This window comes from Capricornis sumatraensis, chromosome X (genome assembly GCF_032405125.1).
Source record: "Capricornis sumatraensis isolate serow.1 chromosome X, serow.2, whole genome shotgun sequence".
In the NCBI taxonomy this organism is placed as follows: Eukaryota; Metazoa; Chordata; class Mammalia; order Artiodactyla; family Bovidae; genus Capricornis; species Capricornis sumatraensis.
The window spans coordinates 78,414,171-78,438,775 of NC_091092.1; the positions used below are offsets into that span (position 1 = coordinate 78,414,171).

The following is a 24,605-nucleotide window of genomic DNA, read 5'->3' on the forward strand; positions in this document are numbered from 1 at the left end:
CAGTCCTGCTTTGGCCAGGCCTGATATAAACAAAGGCAGTAGCAGACTGGCAGCATCTCTTCAATTTGTGCTCCACAGACATACCTAGAGTCCAGTTTGCAGAATCTCTCTAATTCATCTATGGGCTTTTCTATACTCATCTCCCACTTCTCCTGCCTCCATCTTTACCTTAGTTATTAGTGAGCAGTTTTTTTACAATTTTTCGATCTTTCTTTTTTTTGTCTGTCTATCTGTAAAGTCACTACCCTCACCCAGTATCATCCTCTGTAGTTCCTTCCGTTCCTGCTCCTCCCGTTCACGTGACAGCTGAGAGCTGGTTTTCTTATTCTGCAACATGTTCTCTATGTTTTTTCCCATTTCCTCAAAGTCACTGTCTTCAGCTGAGCTGCTGTCTGTGTCAGTTGATAAGATTTCAGTTGATGATAAAACCCTAAAAAGGCAAAATATAAATTAAAAAGGAGGGGAAACCTAAGTTTTAAAAAAAGCTGAAGAAACAATTTTAGTTTAGGCAAGAGTAGGAAATTGAGAAATCAACCTTAAAAGAGAAATATTCAAAAATCCACTAAGACATGGAACCCTGAACAGAAAAGCTCTACAAGTTTTCCTAGAAATTCAGTCAACGAGGCAAGTTCAAAATATGAAATAGTATAGCAACTCTTTCAGAATTCTTGGAAAAAGCCTGAGAAACAACAAATCAGCATAGTAGTCATTTTTAATAGGGCATTATCATCCTCTAAACACTAAGCCTCCAAAAAACCCCCACAATCCCCTATCACCACTGTAATGGCTGCCAGGCTCAAGTAGGCCACAAGATTTGCCATGGAACCTAGCACTTCTTGCCACTGAAAACCTCTGGCAGGCCTGGATGGGAGTGGAGTTTGGGGAAGAATGGATACATGTGTATGTATGGCTGAGTCCTTTTGCTGTTCACCTGAAACTATCACAACATTGTTAATTAGCTATATCCCAATACAAAATTTAAAAAAGCACAACAAACAAAAAAACAAAAACTTTGCCTATTGTTTTGAAGGGAGTGGGTACCAGAGCACTATCATGAATAGATACCACCTGAAATCTCAGATACCTGACCACCTAGTCACATTTTTAGGTGACCTTCTCTCCCCTATAAAATAATGTCTGAGACCCCCTCCCCTTTCCAGCTTAGATCTTCTGCAGTACTAAAACAACACACTTGTTCTGCAGGTCAAAGATGCGCTGACATTCCTCTTTGTAACGTTCTTGATGCTCAGCCACAGAAAACCTTGATCCACGGGCAAATTTACTCATGGGTCCCTCTCCAGAGCGGGCTTGTTCTGTTGACATTGTGCGTACTACATCGATCACTTCCCAGCGGGACAACTTCTTAATCTACAAGAGACACAAACACAAATCATTTGGAGATTTCAAAGGAAAAAACCAGTGCACATGGTTAGAAAGCCTCTAAATCAAAAAAAAAAAAAAAAATCACCCAAAGCAGGTTAGACAGAAAGCTTTGAGAAAGCTAACTCTTGAAGAAGTCTCTAAGATTCAGTCTACCACAACATAAATGACAAAATTCTCCAGATAGTTCTTAATATTTGTCTCCCAGCTTTCCCCTCTCTACAAAGAGCCCCAGGGAGCCTCTAAGTTTTTCTCTTCCATGCCCACCTCTTCCTCAGGCACACCAAATTTACGTAGAAGTTGCTTGGCATTTTTCAGTGAAAGGCGACGGAGGTCTGCGTCTGTTCCTGTCACTGTCTTCTTCACTGGCTGAGGCTCCTTATCATCCTACCTCAGAAACAAAACAAGAAAGAATCCTAGCAAGCTGAACTCTTTATAGTAGGCATCTAAGATATACTGTTAACATTTCCATGGCTTCCCAGATCCCCATCCATTCATCTCCATTCCTTAACCTCTATTTCTTCCTCCCCTGATTTTTCACCTTCCAGATATTCAGACAGTCTCACCTTCTGCTGTGTTGGTTTGTTTGGAATCTTCACATAGGAGAATCCTTCACCACATCCTGTGGGATCTGCCACCCCAGTCACCTCCAGGAGACACTTGCCCTTCATGGCAGCAATGAAAGCCCGTGTGGTGTTCCAAGGAGCAGTGCGAACCTGAAGTATAAAAAAGATTCAGGGGGTGGTGAAAAACATTTGCTCTATATCTAGCCACACTTAGAAGGTGGGGATAATAACAATAATGTACAATCTGATGCTTTCTTAAACTGTTCACAGAGATCAATAGCTACATAAAGCTGCCCAGGACACAGTCTGTTCTTTTCTATGGTACTTAAATCATGATAATAAGTAAGAGGCCAAAGTCTCAGTCAGTATAAGTAGGAATATGTGGAAAAGTGGTACCCCCTTCTTCAGCTCCATATCACTTGGGTTTGACTGAGAGTTCTCAAAGACAGTGTTGTCCCCATCCTCATGATTTTCAAAGAGTTAAGTTAGACTGATGACCACATTTGATTGTCTAATTGCTCAAACACCTTCTTTAGAATGACCCATTTACATACTCTCCCAATTAGACGATAAACATGCTCTACAAAGTACTGGCCCCAGTCTCAGTAGCAATAAACCAAAGTGTATTCCACCTCTGCCACAGGTTTGGTCAAAAAGACCTGTCCTCTCCTAGAACCCTAAATGGTATTTATTGACCACATAAAATAAGCAGGCAATTAAGACAAGGGGAATGTGCTTGTCTAAACAGACTAGAAAAGGTATATGTAACTAGCTTAGCTATAAAGTGGCCAATTCTCTATTCGAGATTCAATCTTGAAGGCCGTCAAAAGAATCTTTCATTTTGGAAATTCTGACATCCACTCATTGTTCACTCCAACCTCAAAAGTACAGTATATACAACAATGCTTCTTTACTCACTCTGCCTGACCTCACTGACAAGCATTCACTCATTTAGCAAATATTTATTGAATATCTACACGTCAAGCACTACTTTCTCAAGGGCCTAATGTCAGTGAGGGAAAGACAAATAAACCAACTAAATTCAATACTGCATGATCAGTGCCATGATAGGAAAGTAAAAAGTGCTATATGTACACAAAGAAGGAAAGGATGGTAATCCAATCTGAATGAAGGGTGGGAGTGAGGGCAAGAGTCAGGGAAAGCTTCCAAAAGAATATAACTTGCAGATGAAGGTCAGATGATAGAGGAGGGGAGAGGAAATATTCTAGGCAGAGGGAATAACATTTGCAAAATCCTAAAAAGCAGCAGAAATCAATTTAGAGAACTGAATGAACTTTAGTATGTTTGGAGCTTAAGAGTATAAGATGGTCAGTGACAGATGAGAGGAGATGAGAGCTATATTACAAGACCAAAATCACACAGAGCCTTGTGAATCATGTTACGGATTACTTCCTAAAACAAATGAGGACCCAAAGGAAGTCCTAGAGCAAGAGTGATATGATCAAACTTTTGTTTTAAAAGACCAATTAATTTTTTGACAAACGGTACTAGAATAACTGGACATTCATATGCAAAAAGATGAACCTTAATCTAAACACCCTGCATCCTAAACAAAAATTAACTCAAAATGGATCTAAACCTAAAATCTAAAACAATAAAACCTTTAGAAGAAAACAAGAATAATTGAATTAGATAAAATTTTTGACCTGACACAAAATTCGTAAGCAACAAAGGAGAAGATTTACAAGTTAGACTCCTGCTCTTCATAAGACACTGCTAAGATAATTAAAAGACAAGCCTTAGATTGGGAGAAAATCTTTGTAAATCATATACCTGATAAAGGACTAGGACCCAGAATACATAAAGAACTCTCAAAATTCAAGAAGAAAACAAGTAACCAATTAAAAATAAGAATGGGTTACCCATTTAAAAATGGGTTACCATTTTAAAAAAATAATAAAAAATTTAAAAAAATAAGAATGGGCAAGAGATAAATAGATCCTCAACCAAAGAAGATTACTGGATGATAAGCACATAGAAAGATGCTCAACATCTTTAGCTATTTGGGGAATGCAAATTAAAACTGCAATAACACACCCACTATAGTTGGGCAATAATATAATAAATGGAAAATAACAAGTGTCGACAAGGATGTGGAAAAACTGGAATGCTCATACACTGCTAGTAGGAATGTAAATGGTATAGCCACTGTGGAAAAGTCTGGCAGTTCCTCCAAAGGTAAAACAGAGCTACCATACCATCCAGCAATTCCACTTCTAAATATTTACCCAAGGGAAAAAAAAAGAAACATATGTCCTTATAAAGATTTATACATGGAAACTCATAGCAGTTTTATTCACAATAGCCAAAATCTGGGAACAACCAAAATGTCCTTTGACAGGTGATTAAACAAACGGTGGTACATCCATACTATGGAATATTATACAGCAATAAAGAGTAACAAACTATTAATACGCACAACCACCTGGATGAATCTCAGCATAATTAGAGTGAAGAACACAGACAAGAAAGAATGTATACTTTTAACAAATGGTACTGGGAAAACAGAATACTCACATACAAAGTAATAAAGATGGACCTTTACTTTACACCATATACAAAAATTAATTCAAAATGAGTCAAAGACTGAAATGTAAGAACTAAAAATGTAAAACTCTTAGAAGAAAAAAAACAGAGAAAAAGCTTCCTGACAATGGATTTGGCAGTGATTTCTTAGATGTGGAACCAAGAGCATAGGGACAAAAGTAAAATTAGGTAAACTGGACTAGCCTACACCAAAATGTAAAATTTCTCTGCATCAAAGGACACAACAAAGTGAAAGGCAACCTACACAATGAGAGAAAATATTTGTATAACATACACCTGAAAAGATGTTAACATCTAGAATATGTAACTCCTACAACTAACTCAATTACAAAAAAACAAACAACCCAATTCAAAAATGAGCAAAGGACTTGAATACACGTTTCTCAAAATAAGACATACAAACAGCCAACAAGCACATGAAAAGATTCTATCAGGGAAATGCAAATTGAAACACCACCGAGATACCACTTCACACCCATTGAGATGACTACTTTTCAAAAAAAACAATAAATAACAAATGCTGGTTAAAGTGTGAGGAAACTGGAACCCTTATACATCATTGATAACATGTAAAACAGTGCAGATGCTTTGGAAAACATTATGGAGGCTCCTCGAAACACTGAAAATAGAACCACCATATGATCCAGTAATTCCATTTCTGGGTAGACATGCAAAAGAATTGAAAGCAGGGTATTGAAGAGATATTTGCATGCCCTTGTTCACAGCAGCACTATTCACAACAGCCAAGATGTAGAAATAATACAAATGTCCATCAATGGACAAATGGATAACCAAAACAATATTCCATGGTTTGTGTGTGTGTACATATATACCACAGAATATTACTCAGCGTAAAAGAGGAAAGAAATTCTGACATATGCTACAACATGAATGAGTATTAAGAATATTATGCCAAATGAAATGTATCAGTGACATAAAAACAAATACTGTATGATTCCACTTAGGCGAAGTACCTAGAGTAGTAAAATTCATAGGGACAGAAAGTAGAATGGTGGTTGCAGGGGGTTGGGGGAGGGAAAAAGGGGGAATTACTATTTAATGAGTAATCAAGTTTCAGTTTTGCAAGATGAAAAGAGTTCTGGAAATTGGCTGAACAGTGTGAATGTACTTTAACACTATTGACTACACACACAAAGGTTTAAGATGATAAATTTTATGTTACGTGTATTTTACCACATTTTAAAAAAAGAGTACCTGATATAACTGTATGGTTCCATTTATCTAAAACGCTAAAAAATACAAACTAATCTGTGACAGAAAGCAGATCAGTGGGTGTCAGGGGACAGGGAGAGTTAGAGAGAAAGGAGGAGAGGGGAGAAAAGGATTTTAAAGAGGCACAAACTTGTGGAGGTGACAGGTATACTCATTATCTTGTCATGACAATTTCACAGGTATAAACATGCATCAAAACACACCAAATAGTACACTTTAAACATGTGCCATTTACTGTATGTCAATCATCTCAATAAGCCTGTTTTTTTTTAAGGATAAATGGGATATACTAATAAAGATTAAAATCTCACCTCATCATCAATCTTCATCTGGAAATCTTCCTCATTTTCCTCTTCTGGAGCAAAAAAGGACTTCTCACCATAGCCAGCATCCTGGAAGAGGACAAATCCGTGTGTAAGTCAATCGATAAATTGGAAAATGCAAAGCACAAGTTTCACCAAATACCAAGTACAGAACACCAATGCACAGTTTTGCATAGAGAATGGAGTCTGTAAAGTCTTAGGTATACCTATCACCACTCTACACCCTTAAGCTAACATATGTGGACAGTTAGGCCCATGAGGAAGCTGAACAGAGATGCTCATTAACTCAGTGGGACACAACTGTGCTGTCCCACCCCAGCTAGATCTTTCCTATTTTGGCCTAATAAGGATATTATGCTTCTCCAAACCACATGTCCAGCACCATCAGCATCTCTGCCCACCTGGAAGGCTGTGGAAAACAACTAAGAAGCACTTTCCTTGCTTATACACCTGTTTTACAAAGAATAGAGATTAAAGCCATCACCCAAATGAATGAGCAACCATTTTCAAGGCAAAACAATATTCCCTAAGTCCCTCACTAAGCCTTCCCACTGGTATTTCTCTACAATGTAGTTTACCCCAGAACTGGTATACATGGAGTACCTTATACAGTTTGACTTTTGAAATAATTAGTAATAATCTAGTATGCATCATTCCTAAGCTAGTGAGAAAAGTTCTTCGCCCTCATCTCTCTGAAAAACACCCACAGGCATAGGTGGTGCCTAAAAGGAAAGTGTTCACCTTCAGTCGCTGCTCTGCAGCTATCATGCTGTAATAAGCACAGCACTGCTCTGGAGACACCATAGCCCTGATCTCCTCTTCAGTTGGTAAACGAAAATCAGACTTCAGCACCCACCAGTTTGAATCCATGCCTAGAACAGATAAGAGAAAATGAGACCATTCGGAATTCCAAAGGCCCTTTCATTGCCATTAACAGGAACAGCAAACCAAGACTGAACCAGGCAATGTTCCAGAAGGCATCAGGCTTAGCCAGTCTGAATGTCTGGCCAAGAAAAGCCCTGCTGCTAGGTTTCCTACATCTAAGACATCAACAATCACACTGAATTTCCTGACTGGCAAAATTAAATTAGCAATCAGAGCCTCCATAATTAGAAGATTTGCTACCTCCTTTTGATGACTTCAATTTTTTTCCTATTTTATTAGTTGTATGCTTATCCTTTAACTGGAAGCCTTAATCCTTTCTTGGAAAGAGGCAGAGAGAACATATAATCAGCCACAACTGATGACCTGTGCGTTTGAAGTCAGCGCAGAGCTTTAGCCTCTTCCGGATGCTGCTTTCTGAATGAGAAGGAAAGGCTTTTTTTATATCTTCCATTCGGATCCGTCGTGGGCGATCCTTACTCTTCCAGAATAGGCGGTAAATAAAAACCTGCTCAACATACCAAATTTTTTTTTTATTTGGCAAAATAAGGATAAAATTCCTCACCATGGCTCCTTCCCCTGCTAAGCCCATAATATGTTTTATCTTCCCTGATATGCCCCCAAATCCAAATATCCTTTTATGTACATTCAGACCCTCTCCCTGTCCTCTCGTTCTTACCTGGAGAAAGTCTCGAATATGAGTATTGGCCCTTTTCGAGTTGGGCCCAGGAACTTCAAACAAAGGGCACTGCTGGCCAACCACAAAAATATCCACTAATTCCCGAATATAGTAACCTTGTCTTGTGCGAATGATAAGGAAGTCAGTTTCTGGCATCTTATGAAGATAAATTGGAGCACGAAAAAGGTTGTTCTCAAATGCCTAACAAAAATAAAAACACAAAAGTAATATAAAGAGAAGCCTTGGAAATTTAGTAAACTCATGAGAATGGAAAATCAAGCTTGTTGGCTCTCCATCCCCATTATGCCATCTAAGGTCTATCGAGTAACATAAATTAAAATATGGAATATCAAATGGGATTAGACAGATAATTTTTTACCCATTGGTCACCTTTAAGAGTCAGTAGTGGGGAAACTATAGGATTTGACACTATAGATGACACTGGCTGTGCTAGCTCACTGTATGATGTCAGATAAGTTACTTAATATCTATGAGCTCAATTTTCCTCATCTACAAAATGGAGATACTTAAAACTCCTATACTCACAGGATTACTATGAAGATTACATCTGAAAATCACTTTATAATCTAAAAAGTACCACACTGCTTATCCTAGACCCCAGCAGAGCCCCTGACATAATATGTGAAATCAAAACATTTGTTAAGTAAATTAATTAAAAAAACAACTAATGAATTAGAAACTATGCTTAAAAAAGACAAACTAAAGATGCAGGACAGAAACATTTGAGCTTGTTTAAGTGGCAGCCAGATGAGGATCAAACTGTCATTAAGAATCTGTCGTTAAGATTCCAAGGAAAGACTTCTCAAAAAAATCAGAAAAGTAGACAGAAAGAGGGAGGATCTTCAATACATAGGTGTGGAAAGAAAATTCTAAATGTGGAAAAAGTCACAGGGGAAGATGAAAAAGGATATCTGAGAGACTACGAAAGTAGCCACAAAAGGGTAGGAACTGGTAGAAAACTTCAACAGAAAGTTATAGGGACAGGAACTCTAGGAACAGTATGAAGGTGATACTCAAAATCTGGTGGAAATGGACTATAGATGCAAAGGATTAAAAGAATGTGCTTTGTAGATGCTTTAAGAGAATAAGCAATAGAAACAATGGGATAAACTAGGTATAAGAACAGTTAAATTGGTTAAGATTGCCAAGGGAAATAAACTGGGGAGGGGGTCGGGGGAAACAAGGTAGTAGAGTGCTAAAGATTTCCTCACACCATTCGTGGACCTCTATACCTTCCCTTAACAAAGTATGTAAAAGCTAGGTTACCAGAAGGCATTTCTATACCCATCAGAACAGAGAGGGGAAAAATCATTTCACTATAGCTGGGGTGTGGTTCAATACTCAAAACATACCAATCTTACACATACAAATTAAACATTCATAAATTAACTATAGTAAATTATTAATCCAATTGACTTCCCTATGCTACCCAGATGTTTTTGGACTTCTTACCACTATGTATTTCCAAAAGACTATTTAAAATTTAACTTATAGGAGCCAGTTTTAATAAAAAGATACAAAAACAAATTTTTGGATTATAATAATTTTTAGCTTATATTGTTCTTTCCCATACTTTAGTTAAACAGTATCTCAATCAAACAGAATTGGTTCTTTCTGGGCTGACTAGCTCATCTGTCAATTTCCTTAGGAAAAAGTTATAGTAGGAAATAATTCCTCACCTGCAGCAATTGTCCAGGATGGAGTGAGCCTAGAAAAGGAGATGTATGGCAGTAAACAGTTTCTCCATATTTACAATCTGGGGCTCCAGGATCTTTTCCGGGTTTCTACAAAGAATGCAACAGACCCAGTTACTATCCCAGAACATAATCAATAAGCCTAAATAAAACATTCCATGAGCACAGCATTCTACTAATATTGCTAACTGCAAAACAGATACCATTCCTTTCTTCCAATAAATTTCTAGTATTAAATATATATATATATGTTCACATATGGTAGCTGAACATTTAACTACAATTATTTATTAACAACAAAGATTTTTCTGAGAAGACTCACTCGCTTATAGTAGTTTTTTATCTTGGTTGCCATGCCAACTTGCATCATTAATGGTCCGTTTTCCTCACTATATTCTGCAAGAATAAGATCTCCATCTTTGCCTGTGAGGTCCTGAGGTGTGCGCATGAAAAACATCTCTCCACCACCTGAAGCTTGCCTCTCTTGTTCTCTCATCTGCAGAGAACAAGGAGAATACAGTACAGCTACTGACAGGACAATAATTACACACAGTGATATTGTTCATTGAAACATCAAAAACTTTATTTGCTTTTTTTCCTATTTTATTGCAAAAATGTTTATGCATAAAGTCAAAACTATGAACACTTATTATGCCACCACTTATATATTACTTTATATTTTACCATATTTGTTTTAGCTATAACTATCAATAGATTTTGCTGAAACCTTTTTCCTTTTTTTCTTTTTGGCTAAGCTGGGTCTTGGTTGCTGTGCACAGGCTTTCTCTAGCTACAGTGAGTGGGGACTACTCCTTCACTGTGTTGTGTGGGCTTCTCATTGTGGGTGACTTCTCTTGTTGCAGAATACTGGCCCTAGAACATGCAGGCTTCAGTAGTTGTGCACAGGCTTAGCAGCTCTGTGGGATATGGTATCTTTCCAGACCAGGGATTGAACCCATGTCCCCTGCATTGGCAGGTGGATTCTTAACTACTGGACCATCAGGGTAGTCCATGAACCAGTTTTTAAAGTTGAAGTTATCATGACACTTTACTGTATTTTCGCATGCATCTCCCAAGAATACGGACATTCTCCTAAATAACCACAATAATATTTTATCACTTCTAAGGAAACAGACAATTTCCTAAAAGCATCTAATATCCAGTCCATCTCCCCCATTTGTATTCCAATGCCTTTTATAGCTTTTTTTTTTCCTAACCAAGATTCAATCATACCTTTGCCTTCTTTTTGATGTGCTTTAGCAAGGGCTGGACTGAGTGGGGACCTGGTTGAGATAGTGCCCCAAAAGAGTACTTCTTCAGAGGTGGGCGATGGAACTGCCGGAGTTTGATGGGCCCCATGTGGGTAGGAAAGAAGGGCTGCCGTAACTCCACAGCAGGAATTGAATGCTAAGATAGAAATATAAGGGTTCAAATTGAACTCCAGTCAAAGAAAGATTTACTCATGTCTACACCAAAACAAAGCAGTGGTTCGCATTCACCACAGAAAAAAGAAAACAAAACAAAAAACGCTACTTTTACCTGAATAATATTTCCTCCAAAGGTGCCTCGAAGACCTTGTTGCTTAGGGTAGTAATATTCATCATTGGAGAGATTCCATGGATCTTTCACTTCTGGTTGAGACATGTTCTAATGACAGGTTATCAAATAAACCTTAGTCAGACTACCCTTCTTCATTACCTTTCTTTGTTCTTCTAAATACCAAATCCCTTTTCCCTTCACAGACCTGCTGTGGTTCCTCCTTGATGACTCCTGTTTTCCCTAACAGAATTCGACTCTTCTTCAGAGATGATTCTTTCTTACTCTCCTTGGAGGGAGAGTTAGAAGTAGCCTCTTCCTTCTCATCCGGAATTTCTAAGGAGGAAACAAGTCACCCTGGAGTTGTTATCCCTGAAGATTCACCTTTCCTACTGACACCTTTGCAATTTCTAAACAGATTTTCATCTCCTCCAAGACCACTTCTAGTCCAACCAAACTACACTCCTAACATCTCCAAGGTACTACTTTCCAACATTTCTACATTATGAGTTTTTCCTAAAACAATACACAATATTAGAAACTGACAGCCACAACTTTGCTGTCTCAAACTGCTATCTAGAAGCTTCCAGTCTTGACCTTCCCAACCCTTCTGATTTCCTCTTGCCTGCTGACAGCAAGCTATCAGTTATGGAGAAGGAACACTGACCCAGCCAGTACCATACCCAAAATGAGGTTCTCATCATTGGGATCAAGTGTCAAAATAGGAGGCTCCAAGAACCGGGGCATGGCCTGAGCATCCCAAATGATATTGTCCTCCCAGCGTCCGTATACCAGCTCCTCATTGTCAATGGGAAAAATGGAGTACCAAGGCTTGTCATCATCCAGTGTTGCTGCAAAACCTAGTCAAAACATGAGGAAAGAATAAACAAAACATTTCATGCTCCCTTCAATTCTAGCAAAGGGAAAAGGAGTATCCGCTAGTAGTTACTCATGTAGCTACTGAAAAAGAAACTATTGGAAACAGTGTATTTCTCACTTTTAAAAAATAATGCAGACAAAAATGTTCACTGTAGTATTTTTTATAATAGTCAAAATTTAAACCACCAAATATTTAACATAGGACTGATTAAACAAATTATGGTAATAAATAATATGGTAAGATATGCTAACAATAAATGTAATAAAGTATATTTAAAATACAATAATAACTAAAAATATGAAGATATCCATATATGACTACTATGTAACCAATAGTGTTTATAGACAGAATGGAAGGAAAAAAGAAAAAAATTATTTCTTATATTTAAAAAATAAGACATTTTTGGTTTTCCACTGAATTACAAAAGAAATCCAGATTAACATAAGAAAATTTGGAAAAGACAGTAAATTTCCTGTTTATATAGTGTGCATATCTGGGCTTTTTTTTCCCATTTAAAATGAGTTTCCCATGTCGTTAAAAACTTCTATGAAGAATTTTAAATGACATAAAATAACATTAAGTAAAAAGCACAACACATAAAACTGTACCTCTAGGAATAAGCTCAGCTTACATACACATACAGGATAGAACACTGAAAGCTTAATACACCAAAAAGGTAGAGCTGATAGTCTCTAGAATTACCAGTTATTTTTGACACTGCATTGTATTTTCAAAGTTTTCTACATTAAGCATAGCATACCATTTGTGTGTGCATGTGTACTTAAGGAGGGAAAAAGCAAATTCTAGAATGATAAAGGGGCCTTTGGAAACAAAAGTAGACTATAAAGATAAAAGCATTATTATATCTCAGAAATATTTTTAACTTCAAAGTACTTTTCACATTTTTTAATGAGAAATCAGAGTCCATCCTAGCTCATTAATAGTGTAAAAAAAATTACAAACTAGAATCAGGGCTCAGATCTAAAACATTTCACTGTCCCTCAGCAGCAAAGATCACAGCTAAGCTTACTTAGGATGACTGAGGTGAAGGACAGTGTGCTGGACACAGTGGGCACAGATGCAAACCTTGTTGAACATTGTAAGCCATAGCATTCCTAGTCATGCTGGAAGGAAGCCAGCCTGCCAGGCTAGCACGCTGTGGTTTTGTCCCTTTGTGTTTGACATCCTCCCCATCCCAGATGATATCATCCTCCCAATGCAGCTGTGTCACCATCAGGAAGTTTTCATCAGCCAGAAGATCGGTGCCACTGCTTTCCTCAGGTATCCTGTATTCCTACCAAAGTAGGGGAAGAACAACAAATCCCTGAATGGTCACTGGTCAGAGTTCCCACTTCAAATCCCACAGCAGATAAATCAGATACATCAAATGTGGTCCTGACTTGAGAGACACACACCTGATAATGAAGGAATACCTGCCTCCTCCCACTCCTAGTCTGACACAACACTCATTTCACAAACAAGAATCTTTGCAATAGGGCCAAGTTGCCAGGGCGGTATACCACACCAAACAAAAGGTTTAGACACCTCAATTTCCCACCAAAGAAACCCTACTCAGTGTCTCCCCAATTGAAAAGTAAAGTAATACTGATAGGGCTCTGGGCACAGTGATTCCTTTCTTACGTACCGTGTTGCTTACGTCTGTCATTCTACATTTCATCACAGGTTCCTGTTCCATCTTTCTTAGTTTGAAGCCATAGTCAAACCCACTGCCATCTTCAGGGACACCCAGCATATCATACCACAGTCGAGCAGGCCCATAACGCCACTCAGCCACTCTTGGTTTGGTGTCTGTCACTTTATCTGTATCTCCAGTTGACTGGGAAAACTTGGATTCCACAGGTGCCATCATTGTGATCTGTAACAGAACAAAGCAGAAGGGGAGGTAGACATCCTGATCCCAGATGCCCTAAGGCTATAGGGAGTTAATGGGCAGGAGGGGGAACTTAGAGAAGCCATAAGGATGATTCTTGAACAGGACTGGGGTTAAAATGCAAACAATGGAGGTGTATCATGGCACACTCTGCCTATCATTCAACTTTCCTATTCACCAGTATATCACCATCTGCCTGCCCAAAATACTTCTCTATTACAACAGGGAAGGGATAGCTACTGGGACTGAAATCATGATTACTTAATGATAATAGGCACAGGACACTAAGGTGTTGCTTTCAATTTAGACATAAGCTAGGAAGAACTCATTTGTTGCCCTCCTGGGTCTTAATTCCAGATCTCTATTTTGCCTACTTCATCATCAGAGAGGCACTGCTCTGGAGGTGGTGGTGGGGCATAGTCATAGTTCCACAAAGATTTCTGGTTGACTTCTGATTCTACTGAGCACTCCGTCTCCTGGATCTGCTCTTCCTGTATCAGTTCACGGTGTTTCTTCTTCCTCTTTCTCCGAGCACTGCGCCAAACAGATGGGACATTCTTTCCTGGTCCAAAAAGACGTAGGAAGCGCAACACCTAGAACACAAAACATGTTTCTATGTACGAGACCCAATGTCAGATAGGAAGACAGTAGCTCTGAGCTAGAACTCCTTTGAGAAGTCTACTCAACTGTGAGGGAGGGATCAAGAAATGCCGAACTCAGATTTACAACACCAACCAAGAAAGTAAAGTATTCTTTAATAATTTGGACTAGTTCTCTTAGGATGGAAAGGACAATTCCTAATGAGAACTATATAAATCACATGTATTAATATGATCAAGGCATAAAACTTAAAAAAAAAGACCCAATACAATATCACTGAATAAGAAAACCTTTACTTTCTGCTCATTCTATATTCAATATCTCAACAACACAACTCAGTATTTACAAGAGGGCAGTGGTTTGGAATGCAGGCATTCTCCACCAGAAGTACCTTCCCAGGACGAAATTCTGGGAAAAGTTCTGTGACACTCGGCAACAGCTTGGTGGCATCGTGCTGCATAATCCCAGCCAATGGTAGGGTCAGCTTTCCATCCTCAGATTCTGTCTGTGCTGCTTCCTGAGGTCCCATCTCAGATTCTGAGTCAGAGGAACTACTGAAGTCCACTTTCTCTGAGGCCAAAGAGGAAGGGGCAATGATGGAGGGCAAGATGATGCCTTCTCCATCTTCAGACACTGCAACAAGGAAGAGAAACCCCTTTGGCATGTAACTGTGAGCATATTTCCTCAAATTCAGCCAACACCCACTCTAGGCTTAAGCATGGCTCAGTGGCAGGGGATACAGTTCTAGGCACCCAGATTACTAGGTATGCAACCCGGAAAACTCATTCCAACTCATTATCTCCCACCATCCACAACTCACCTTGTACCTGGTACCCTGGGGTTGTGATGAGAGAAAACAAACACTATTACTACATTTACTACTTTCTATATTAGGTTAAAGAAATGTAACCAATAGAAAAATTACGTAACACTTTTATACCAATCAGGCCTTTTCATGCCCAATTCAGGGACCCATAAAGTGGAAACATTTAAGCCCACAGGGTAACCATGAAATTATTTAGCGTAAAACAAAATCTAAGACACAAAGTTACCAAATGCTATTTAGCCTGCAGACTAAAAAGGAAAGGGCTTAAAACTCTCCTAGGAGACATTTAGGTTGACATAAGCCTCAAAACACTGGAGATCAAAGACACTGCTCTTCCCCAACCTTCTAGCCTAAAACAGGATTACTTACCACAGCTGCAGACATAGGAATAGGTGAGATAAGTCCCTGCCTTTGAAATCTCTGAATCTGACAACTGGCTGTAAATGGTTTATACCCATTCTAGGTACCTTCTCATTTAATCATTTTTTAAAGAGAATCATCAGACAGGTCATTTCCAAATACCAGTACAGATCAGTTGCATCAGAAATGACTTGAGGAAATTCTATGAAATCCCTGGGCTCTACCCCAGATCTTCTGGATCAGATTCTCCAGGGGTGAGAGCCAGAAACCTGCAATTTTTTGAAGACTTGAGGTGACTATGATGGGCAGTCAGATTTGAGAACCACATCAACCTAAACTACTTTTTCTTGAGCCCATGTTAAAATACTATTGTCAAATGTTTTAAATTTTACCTTTAACACTGAAATTTGAAAACTGTATGAATCTCTTATAGAAGTTGTATCATTTGCTAGCGGCTTAATCTGAATAGCCCCCTAGGAACATGCCAAAAATCTGGACCAGAAATAGAACTTGCTCCTTAGATAAAAGTAAGTAAGTCTCTACTTACCACCAGCAATTGCATCCTGGTCCTTATCCTTTTTCACTGGTCCTGGAGGTGGAGGTGGAGGAGGCATCAACTTGCAATCAATGTCTTCACAATCAGCATCATAGTCATCCTCATCATAATCTAATAATACCAAGAAAGTGAGTTCAATATCCAGAATGTCACACAACAACCTTGAGCTCCCTCATCACTCAATATTTTAAAGCATCATATGAAGAACTATGCAGATTCCTTGAGAATACACAAGAGGCACAGCTTCTGCCTTTAGAAAGAGATGACACCATATTGCCAAATGCTGTAACACTACGTATATCTCATACAGGAATTTAGGGAGCCCCCAAGAACTCTGCTCTTTCTCCTGGTCAAACACTGTTTCTTTTCAACCTGCTCAACCTCATAATTAAATTTAACAATCTTCTTTCTCTGTCAGTTTAAAACTGGACTTTTTTCTCACCTCCCAAGTCTTTGACACTTTTTCTGTCTGACTTCTGTAGCCTGTTATTCCTTCCACTAACCTTCAACCACTGGCATCACTCAATACTTTGTCCTGAACACTCTGCTTTTATTCCTCTATAAAATTCTTCATTCCCTTTCTCAAGAATCGCCTTTATCTAGACTAAATCCAAAGCTGTATGTCTTGCCCTGACTTAGCTCCTCTACAATAGTACTGCATGTTCTGCTGCCTAAAGAGCTTTTCCATTCAGCTATTCAACAATTATACTTCACTATCACACTGAAATATCCTTCAACTCTTTTTAATTCCCTTTTGTTACTATCAATACCACCTCCATCCTCATTTTCCCAGCTTACGATTTTAGCCTCCTGTCTCCTTCAACAATCTCTTACACACAACACATTTTTTCCAGTAAATCATTAATAGCAGTCATTAGGCAACTTCTATTCACTAGGCTCCAGGTATTATGTGCCAGGTATTTTTAGTTATTTTATCTATAATCCTCCCAGTAATGCTACAAAGCAGAAATTATTCTGAGCTACAGAAGTTAAGTGACTTCCTTAGGGTCACATAATTTTAAGCAACAAAGTCAGAATTTAAGCCTGGTTTAACAACAGTGTCTTTGTGTCTTTCCAACACACTTCCTCACTTACCAAGTCCTACTGATGTTTTATCAGCAACTATAAAGTCTGACTCTGCCTATCATTTTCCACAACTGTCACCCTACTCCAGACCTTGGTAACTTTTGGTAACTTTACATCTAGCTCACAAAAACAGTCTCTCAATTAGTTGGCCTCTTTATCCTTTTCCTCTATTATTTTCAGCTGCACTGAGTCTTTGATGCTTTGTGTGGGCCTTCTCTAGTTGCAGCACACGGGCTTATCACTGTGGTGAATTTTTTCATCCTGAAGCAGGCTCTAGGCGTGCAGGCTCCAGAGAAAGAGGGCTTCAATAGCTGTGGCATGTGGGCTTACTTGCCCCAAGGTATGTGGGATCTTAGTTCCCTGACTAGGGATCAAACCCATGTTCCCTGCATTGGCAGGTGGATTCTTCATCGCTGAACCACCAGGGAAGTCCCCCTTTACCCTTTTCCTAATCAAAATCCCAAAGCAACAAGTATCCCTTTTCATTTTCATTTAGGAAGGGAAGATAAGCAACATTTAAGGAGCTCCTACCATGACACTGTTCTATGTAGGTGATTTCATACCATGTGATAATGAACTTAAATTCCCACCAAAGTCTTATTAATGAGGTAACTATTAACACACATAAGCAGACAAGAAAATTGAGGGATTATTACAAATGAGAAATACAAGCCTCAGGGACTAAGCAACTTTCCCAGGGTCAAACTAAATATGGAGTTGGGATTTGAACCTATGACATTCTGACTCCAAAGTTCATCTTCTTTTCATTATACCACCCTGCCTCTTATTCAACAATCTATATCAGATTACAATTCTTTACAGCATGAAACTCCAAGTAATGTGTACAGAAAGGTGCTGTCAAACTGCTCTATGGGTGACTTCCCTGGTGGTACAGTGCTTAAGAAACCTGCCTTCCTAGATCAGAAGAATCAATATAGTGAAAATGAGTATACTACCCAAAGCAATCTATAGATTCAATGCAATCCCTATCAAGCTACCAGTGGTATTTTTCACAGAACTAGAACAAATAATTTCACAATTTGTATGGAAATACAAAAAACCTTGAATAGCCAAAGCAATTTTGAGAAAGAAGAATGGAACTGGAGGAATCAACCTGCCTGACTTCAGTATACTACAAACCTACAGTCATCAAGACAGTATGGGACTGGCACAAAGACAGAAATATAGATCAACGGAACAAAATAGAAAGCCCAGAGATAAATCCATGCACCTATGGACACCTTATCTTTGACAAAGGAGGCAAGAATATACAATGGAGAAAAGACAATCTCTTTAACAAGTGGTGCTGGGAAAACTGGTCAACCACTTGTAAAAGAATGAAACTAGAACACTTTCTAACAACATACACAAAAATAAACTCAAAATGGATTAAAGATCTAAACGTAAGACCAAAAACTATAAAACCCCTAGAGGAAAACATAGGCAAAGCACTCTCTGACATAAATCACAGCAGGATCCTCTATGACCCACCTCCCAGAGTAATGGAAATAAAAACAAAAAATAAACAAATGGGACCTAATTAAACTTAAAAGCTTTTGCACAATGAAGGAAACTATAAGCAAGGTGAAAAGACAGACTTCAGAATGGGAGAAAATAATAGCAAATGAAGCAACCAACAAAGAATTAATCTCAAAAATATACAAGCAGCTCCTGCAGCTCAATTCCAGAAAAATAAACGACCCAATCAAAAAATGGGCCAAAGAACTAAACAGACATTTCTCCAAAGAAGACATACAGATGGCTGATGTTGATGCTCAACAAAACTCATTATCAGAGAAATGCAAATCAAAACCACAGTGAGGTACCATTTCAGGCCAGTCAGAATGGCTGCTATCCAAACGTCTACAAGCAATAAATGCTGGAGAGGGTGTGGAGAAAAGGGAACCCTCTTACCCTGTTGGTGGGAATGCAAACTAGCACAGCCACTATGGAGAACAGTGTGGAGATTCCTGAAAAAACTGGAAATAGAACTGCCATATGACCCAGCAATCCCGCTGCTGGGCATACACACCGAGGAAACCAGAAGTGAAAGAGACATGTGTACCCCAATGTTCATCACAGCACTATTTATAATAGCCAGAACATGGAAGCAACCTAGATGTCCATTGGCAGATGAATGGATAAGAAAGCTGTGGTACATATACACAATGGAATATTACTCAGCCATTAAAAAGAATGTATTTGAATCAGTTCTAATGAGATGGATGAAAATGGAGTGAAGTAAATCAGAAAGAAAAACACCAATACAGTATATTAACGCATATATATGGAATTTAGAAAGATGGTAACAATGACCCTATATGCGAGACAGCAAGAGACACAGATGTAAAGAATAGTCTTTTGGACTCTGTGGGAGAAGGCGAGGGTGGGATGATTTGAGATAATAGCACTGAAACATGTATATTATCGTATGTGAAAGGGATTGCCAGTCCAGGTTCGATGCATGAGACAGGGTGCTCAGGGCTGGTGCACTGGGATGAACCTGAGGGATGGGATGGGGATGGAGGTGGGAGGGGGGTTCAGGATGGGGAACACATGTACACCCATGGTTGATTCATGTCAATGTATGGCAAAAACCACTACAATGTTGTAAAGTAATTAGCTTCCAATTAAAAAAAAAGAAAAGAAAAGAAATCTGCCTTCCAGAATCAATATTGTCAAAATGACTATACTACCCAAGGCAATCTAGAGATTCAATGCAATCCCTATCCAATAACCAATGACATTTTCCACAGAACTAGAACAAAAACAAATCTCAAAATTTGTATGGAGACATTAAAGACCCTGAATAGCTAAAGGAATCTTGAAAAAGAAAAAGGGAGCTGGAGAAATCAGAGTCCCTGACTTCAGACTATACTACAGAGCTAGTCATCAATATAGTATGGTACTGGCACAAAAATAAAAATATAGATCAATGGATCAGGACAGAAAATCCAGAAATAAGCCCATGCACCATAGAATCCACCTTCCAATGCAGGGAAGTGGGTTCAAGCCCTGGTCAGGGAACTAAGATCCCACATGCCACAGAGCAACTAAGCCTATGCACCACAACTAAGACCTGATACAGCTAAAAATAAATTAATTAATTAAATACCAAAAAAGAAAGAAAGAAAGAAAGAAAATCTGCTGGCCAATTACCTTCACACTACTTATTTCTATCTGCAAACCTTTACGAAGCCATGTTACCAAACCAAAATGCCCTGCTGCTCCTCTCTGTCAAACCTTATCCTTCAAAATTCACCTCCATGAAGACTCTAGAATGACTTATACCTACTTGTAATTATTCCAAAGAAACACCCTTGTAAATCAAGCCGTGTGAAGGGGCCAATGCCAGGGAAGGAGGAAGCTAAGGGCATAGATGAAGACAAGATAACTTGGAAATGAGCTCCCAGAGTACCAACACTATCAAATATAGCATCCTCCTTTTCCAGGAAGTCAACTCATACAACCCAAAAGAACCCCTTATCTAGCCTCTTCCTTACTATCCCTAGCCACGACAACAAATCCAAATCTGAAAATTATAACATTCTCTGAAAACCAGAGCTCCTACCACCTTCCCCTCAGTCTGTCAGGATGCTAAAACTAATAGCTATGCTCTGACTTAGCTAGTTTGGCAGCCTTTCAGAACTAAATAAAGCATTCTATACAGAAATATGAGCTGGCAACCGGTTTATGTCTTCTTATTATGAATAATTACGTTTAGCATTCGTTTATTCTGCCTTTCCCAAATGATGATAATATTCCTGAAAGTAAAGCTTGTATTTTCTGTTTTTCTAAGTTACTTCTTGTATATACAATGTAGTTAATCTCTTTATATAAGAAGCACCCAGGGACTTCCCTGGTGGTCCAGTGGCGAAGAATCTGCACTCCCAATTTAGGGGGCCCAGGTTTGATCCCTGGTTAGGGAACTAGATCCTACATGCTGCAACTAAATATCAACTAAAAATCTTGCATGCTTCAACAAAGACTGAAGATCCCAAGTGCTGCAACTAAGATCTGGCAGTCAAATAAGTAAATAAAAATAAATATATTAAAAAAAAGAAGCACTCAAATCCATTAACTGACTCTGAAGAAACTTAAGTTCAGCTATTTACCAAGGTTTGACCTACATTTCTCCACAAGCTGAAATCTAATTCAAAGAAATGGATAATGAATAAACAATGAACAACTTCATACAAAAGTCCCAAGATGGTATACGGCAGTGGAAAGAATGAACTATGACCAGAACTGAGCTCCTCAAAAATCAGAAAATGGATTTTATTATCTTTGTACAATACTATTACAGTTTATAGCATATAATGGGTGCTCAATGTTTAATAAACTGAAATGTTTAATTAGTCAAGGCCTGCCACTAGCTAATTATAGAACTTTTAATAAAGTTCCACATTTTATTAAAGTTCTCTGAAGTTCAAGTCTATCTATGATGAGGTTAAGAGTAAATAATCACTAAAATCCCTTCGAGCTCTAACATTCTGATTCTATAATGTAGCAACTTATACCAAGAAGGAAAACCAATATTGTGAGCAAGCATTAAGTGCACTGTGTTGGCATACAGGTAGTGAGCGACCAACAGAAGCTGAATCAATAAATACATGTGCTCATTTATATATGAACTGCATGCTTAATCTTTCTTGAACTACCAATTCCTTGAGGGCAAAGACTGAGTTCAAATAGCATCTAAATTAGTACTGTGAACCCCACAGGAACTCAAATACCAGATGATAAGGAGGAAAGCATTATCATTCTTATTTGGCATTCACCAAGAATTTGGGACTAACCAGTATGAGGAATAAAAGCCTAAGTATAATAATGCTGCCCCAGAACATAAAAAGGATAGCAGCTACTTGGAACTGAGCTGACAAACGGAGACAAGCAAAGACATAAAAAGCAGGAACAATGACAGAAAGCTTGGATAAAAACAAACTGAACTACACAGCAAGAAAATGTACTAGGGGCTTCCTTGGTAGCCCAGTGGTTAAGAATCCGTCTGCCAATGCAGGGGACTCGAGTTGAATCCCTGATCTGGGAAGATTCCATATGCCTCAGAGCAACTAAGCCTGTGTGCCACAACTACTGAGCCCTTGCTCTAGAGCCCGTGAGCTGCAATTATTGAGCCCATGCACCACAACTACTGAAGCCTGTGACTAGAGCCTGTGTTCTGCAACAGGAGAAGCCACCGGACCATAACTAAGAGTAGCCACTGTTTACCACAACCAAAGAAAGCTGGTATGCAGCAACGAAGATCCAGCACAGGCAAAACATTATAAATAAATAAACCTTTTTTTTTTTTAAAGAAAAAAAGTACTAGAATGTTCTTATTGATGGCACTGAAGAATCACCTGCATGGCAAAGAGGCTGCAAGCTCCCCATTGTCTGCTGATATCTTCGGCTTTCATCTTCTGCTACCTCATTGATGTCTGAATAGTCTACAGCATCTTCTGTACTCCTGACCCATCCTATAAATAGAAGTGGGGGGGGGGTAGATCTAAACAAAGTGCCAGTAACTCTCACTCCCTTAGATAATTCCCACTGAAAAGTACATGTACAGTAAGTGGCTAGCTTCCTCCCCCACCATACTCCCCATGACCCAGACTTCACCTTCATCATTTACCAGGGCAGCATCAGTACCAGTCAATTCTTCATTTGCTGTGAGTTCAGTTATCAGGCTGCCCAGCCCCAAAGCCCCCAAGCCTGCTAAGTGCTTCTTACACTCCTGAAAAAGGGACAGCACCAGAGTCAAAGACAATAACTAAACCTAAGTTTCCCACACCACAAGGTTTATTTCCAGATCCACAACAAAGTTATAAACCCATATAAATGACTCCACAGCATGCTAAAAGAAGCATCACATTTGAGAACTGTGAAGTACATCTTCCACGTCCACACTGATCAGATATAACACATCATATTCAATTTTATTACCATACTTCAAAGTAACATAAGGAAAAATTATTCAAGGAACCACCGCCAAGACTAAATAAATTAAACAGCAGATCCGTGAATAAAGTCTAAGAAAACAGGTAATTTCGACTAGAGAAAACAAATCAAGAACTTTATTGTTATCTTTACTGTGTGTTGCAGCGAAGGAAGAATACTGGTCAGTACTTTCTCCTTGAGAAAATGAACTTAAATGAAGATAGGTTTAAGAGTCGACTGGGCACAGGAAACAATTTCATTGTTCAATGTCAGTGAATGGTGGAAAAACTATGTAAGCAAGTGTGCACTGGGACCAGAAGGGGCCTGCAATGGATGGTCTGAACATTGGCTGTTCTAAGAACTGGGGCCTGAACCACAGGATTTGGTGCCGGTCTGTCCTCTAGCTCTAGAGCCATCTCTATCTAGTCAGTGATGTCACAAATGTAGAGTTTCAAGAATCTCCAAGAAGGTTCTCATAGCAACCATCTGAATGTAATCTCAGTAGCTTAGGCTATTTTTCCTCCAAAGCCACCCACATCAGCGCCGCTTGGCCGACCATTCACCTCTTGTCCCCACCCTCGCCCAGAACTGAGCCCCCTCACTCTGTTGCTAGTAGATTGTTACTATACAACCTACTAGCAAGGCAACCGCTTCTCTCTTCGCATACGTTAAGTGCGCCCTCTCACTAACGGAGGGCCACATCGTCCTCTCTTCTAGTTTCCTAAGCACTCTCAACTCTCCAAGCACCCTAAACTCTCCTCACGCCTTTTCCTCAGCCGGTACACCCTCTAGCTCTATGCCACGCCCATCCCCTCACATCGTCCAAGACGCTTTCTCCCTCCAGCTGCCCGGCTCCATTGATATTGCCGAAAAGGAAACCAGTTAAAGAAAATGGGCCGCCTCCAGCGGAATCTTCATCGCTATCCGTGTCTGACATGATGGCGGCGGCAGCAGCGCTGCCTCAACGGATACAGGCGGCTACAAGGCACTGTCTTGTCCCATAGCCCGGAAATAAAAACCATTCGCCCAGAAGTAATTCACTGAGTTCCTGGATACGATCCGCTCCCACCGGAAGCGGAATAAAGAACCGGAAGGACCGCCCGTCCTATGAGAAAGGGAGAATTGGTGACACTACGTTACTAGGGGCTTTTGATTGGACAATACGCGATCAGGAGGCTGGATCTGTGAAAAACCGTTGGTCGAAGAGAATGTTTGGTCCCTCCCGCCTCTGCTAATCTGCGCAGGCGCTGTCTCAGTACCTTGGGGAAGAGTGACGGATCTTCCTCCAATCAGAAGGTGATCTGTGGGTCACGTGACCCACTTCCTCGTTGCCACGGAAATGAGAATTAGAACCGTTTCGTCGGTTTTGTGGGCTTCTGGGATGGCTCAAGTGGTAAAGAATGTTCTGTCTGCAATGCAGAGACACAGGAAACGTGGGTTCGATCCCCGGGTTGGGAAGATTCCCTGGAGGAGGAAATGGTAACCCGCTTCTGTATACTTACCTGGAATGAACAGAAGAGCCTGGCGGGATACAGCCCATAGAATTTGCAGAGTCGGACGCGACTGAGCACGCACGTTCACGTTCTT

General features: G+C 39.4%; 1 protein-coding gene across 3 annotated transcripts in view; it reads right to left on the minus strand.

Annotated features, from left to right (window-relative positions):
• TAF1 (TATA-box binding protein associated factor 1) overlaps positions 1-23,955 on the minus strand; it is a 70,118-nt gene extending 46,163 nt beyond the window's left edge. For 2 of the 3 annotated variants that reach the window (XM_068963363.1, XM_068963364.1), the window contains exons 1-22: positions 23,836-23,955; positions 22,701-22,815; positions 22,442-22,558; positions 15,987-16,106; positions 14,645-14,886; positions 14,028-14,246; positions 13,420-13,638; positions 12,849-13,056; positions 11,566-11,742; positions 11,091-11,218; positions 10,886-10,993; positions 10,580-10,753; positions 9,669-9,842; positions 9,332-9,436; positions 7,632-7,832; positions 7,319-7,460; positions 6,812-6,942; positions 6,059-6,139; positions 1,947-2,096; positions 1,648-1,767; positions 1,193-1,368; positions 252-430 (exon numbers count right to left, since the gene is read on the minus strand). In XM_068963363.1, coding sequence (XP_068819464.1) covers positions 252-430; positions 1,193-1,368; positions 1,648-1,767; positions 1,947-2,096; positions 6,059-6,139; positions 6,812-6,942; positions 7,319-7,460; positions 7,632-7,832; positions 9,332-9,436; positions 9,669-9,842; positions 10,580-10,753; positions 10,886-10,993; positions 11,091-11,218; positions 11,566-11,742; positions 12,849-13,056; positions 13,420-13,638; positions 14,028-14,246; positions 14,645-14,886; positions 15,987-16,106; positions 22,442-22,558; positions 22,701-22,815; positions 23,836-23,955 — 3,406 coding nt within the window. The remainder of the gene's footprint in view (positions 1-251; positions 431-1,192; positions 1,369-1,647; positions 1,768-1,946; positions 2,097-6,058; positions 6,140-6,811; positions 6,943-7,318; positions 7,461-7,631; positions 7,833-9,331; positions 9,437-9,668; positions 9,843-10,579; positions 10,754-10,885; positions 10,994-11,090; positions 11,219-11,565; positions 11,743-12,848; positions 13,057-13,419; positions 13,639-14,027; positions 14,247-14,644; positions 14,887-15,986; positions 16,107-22,441; positions 22,559-22,700; positions 22,816-23,835) is intronic. The other variant, XM_068963365.1, reaches the window with a different exon arrangement.
• Positions 23,956-24,605: the final 650 nt, after the last annotated feature.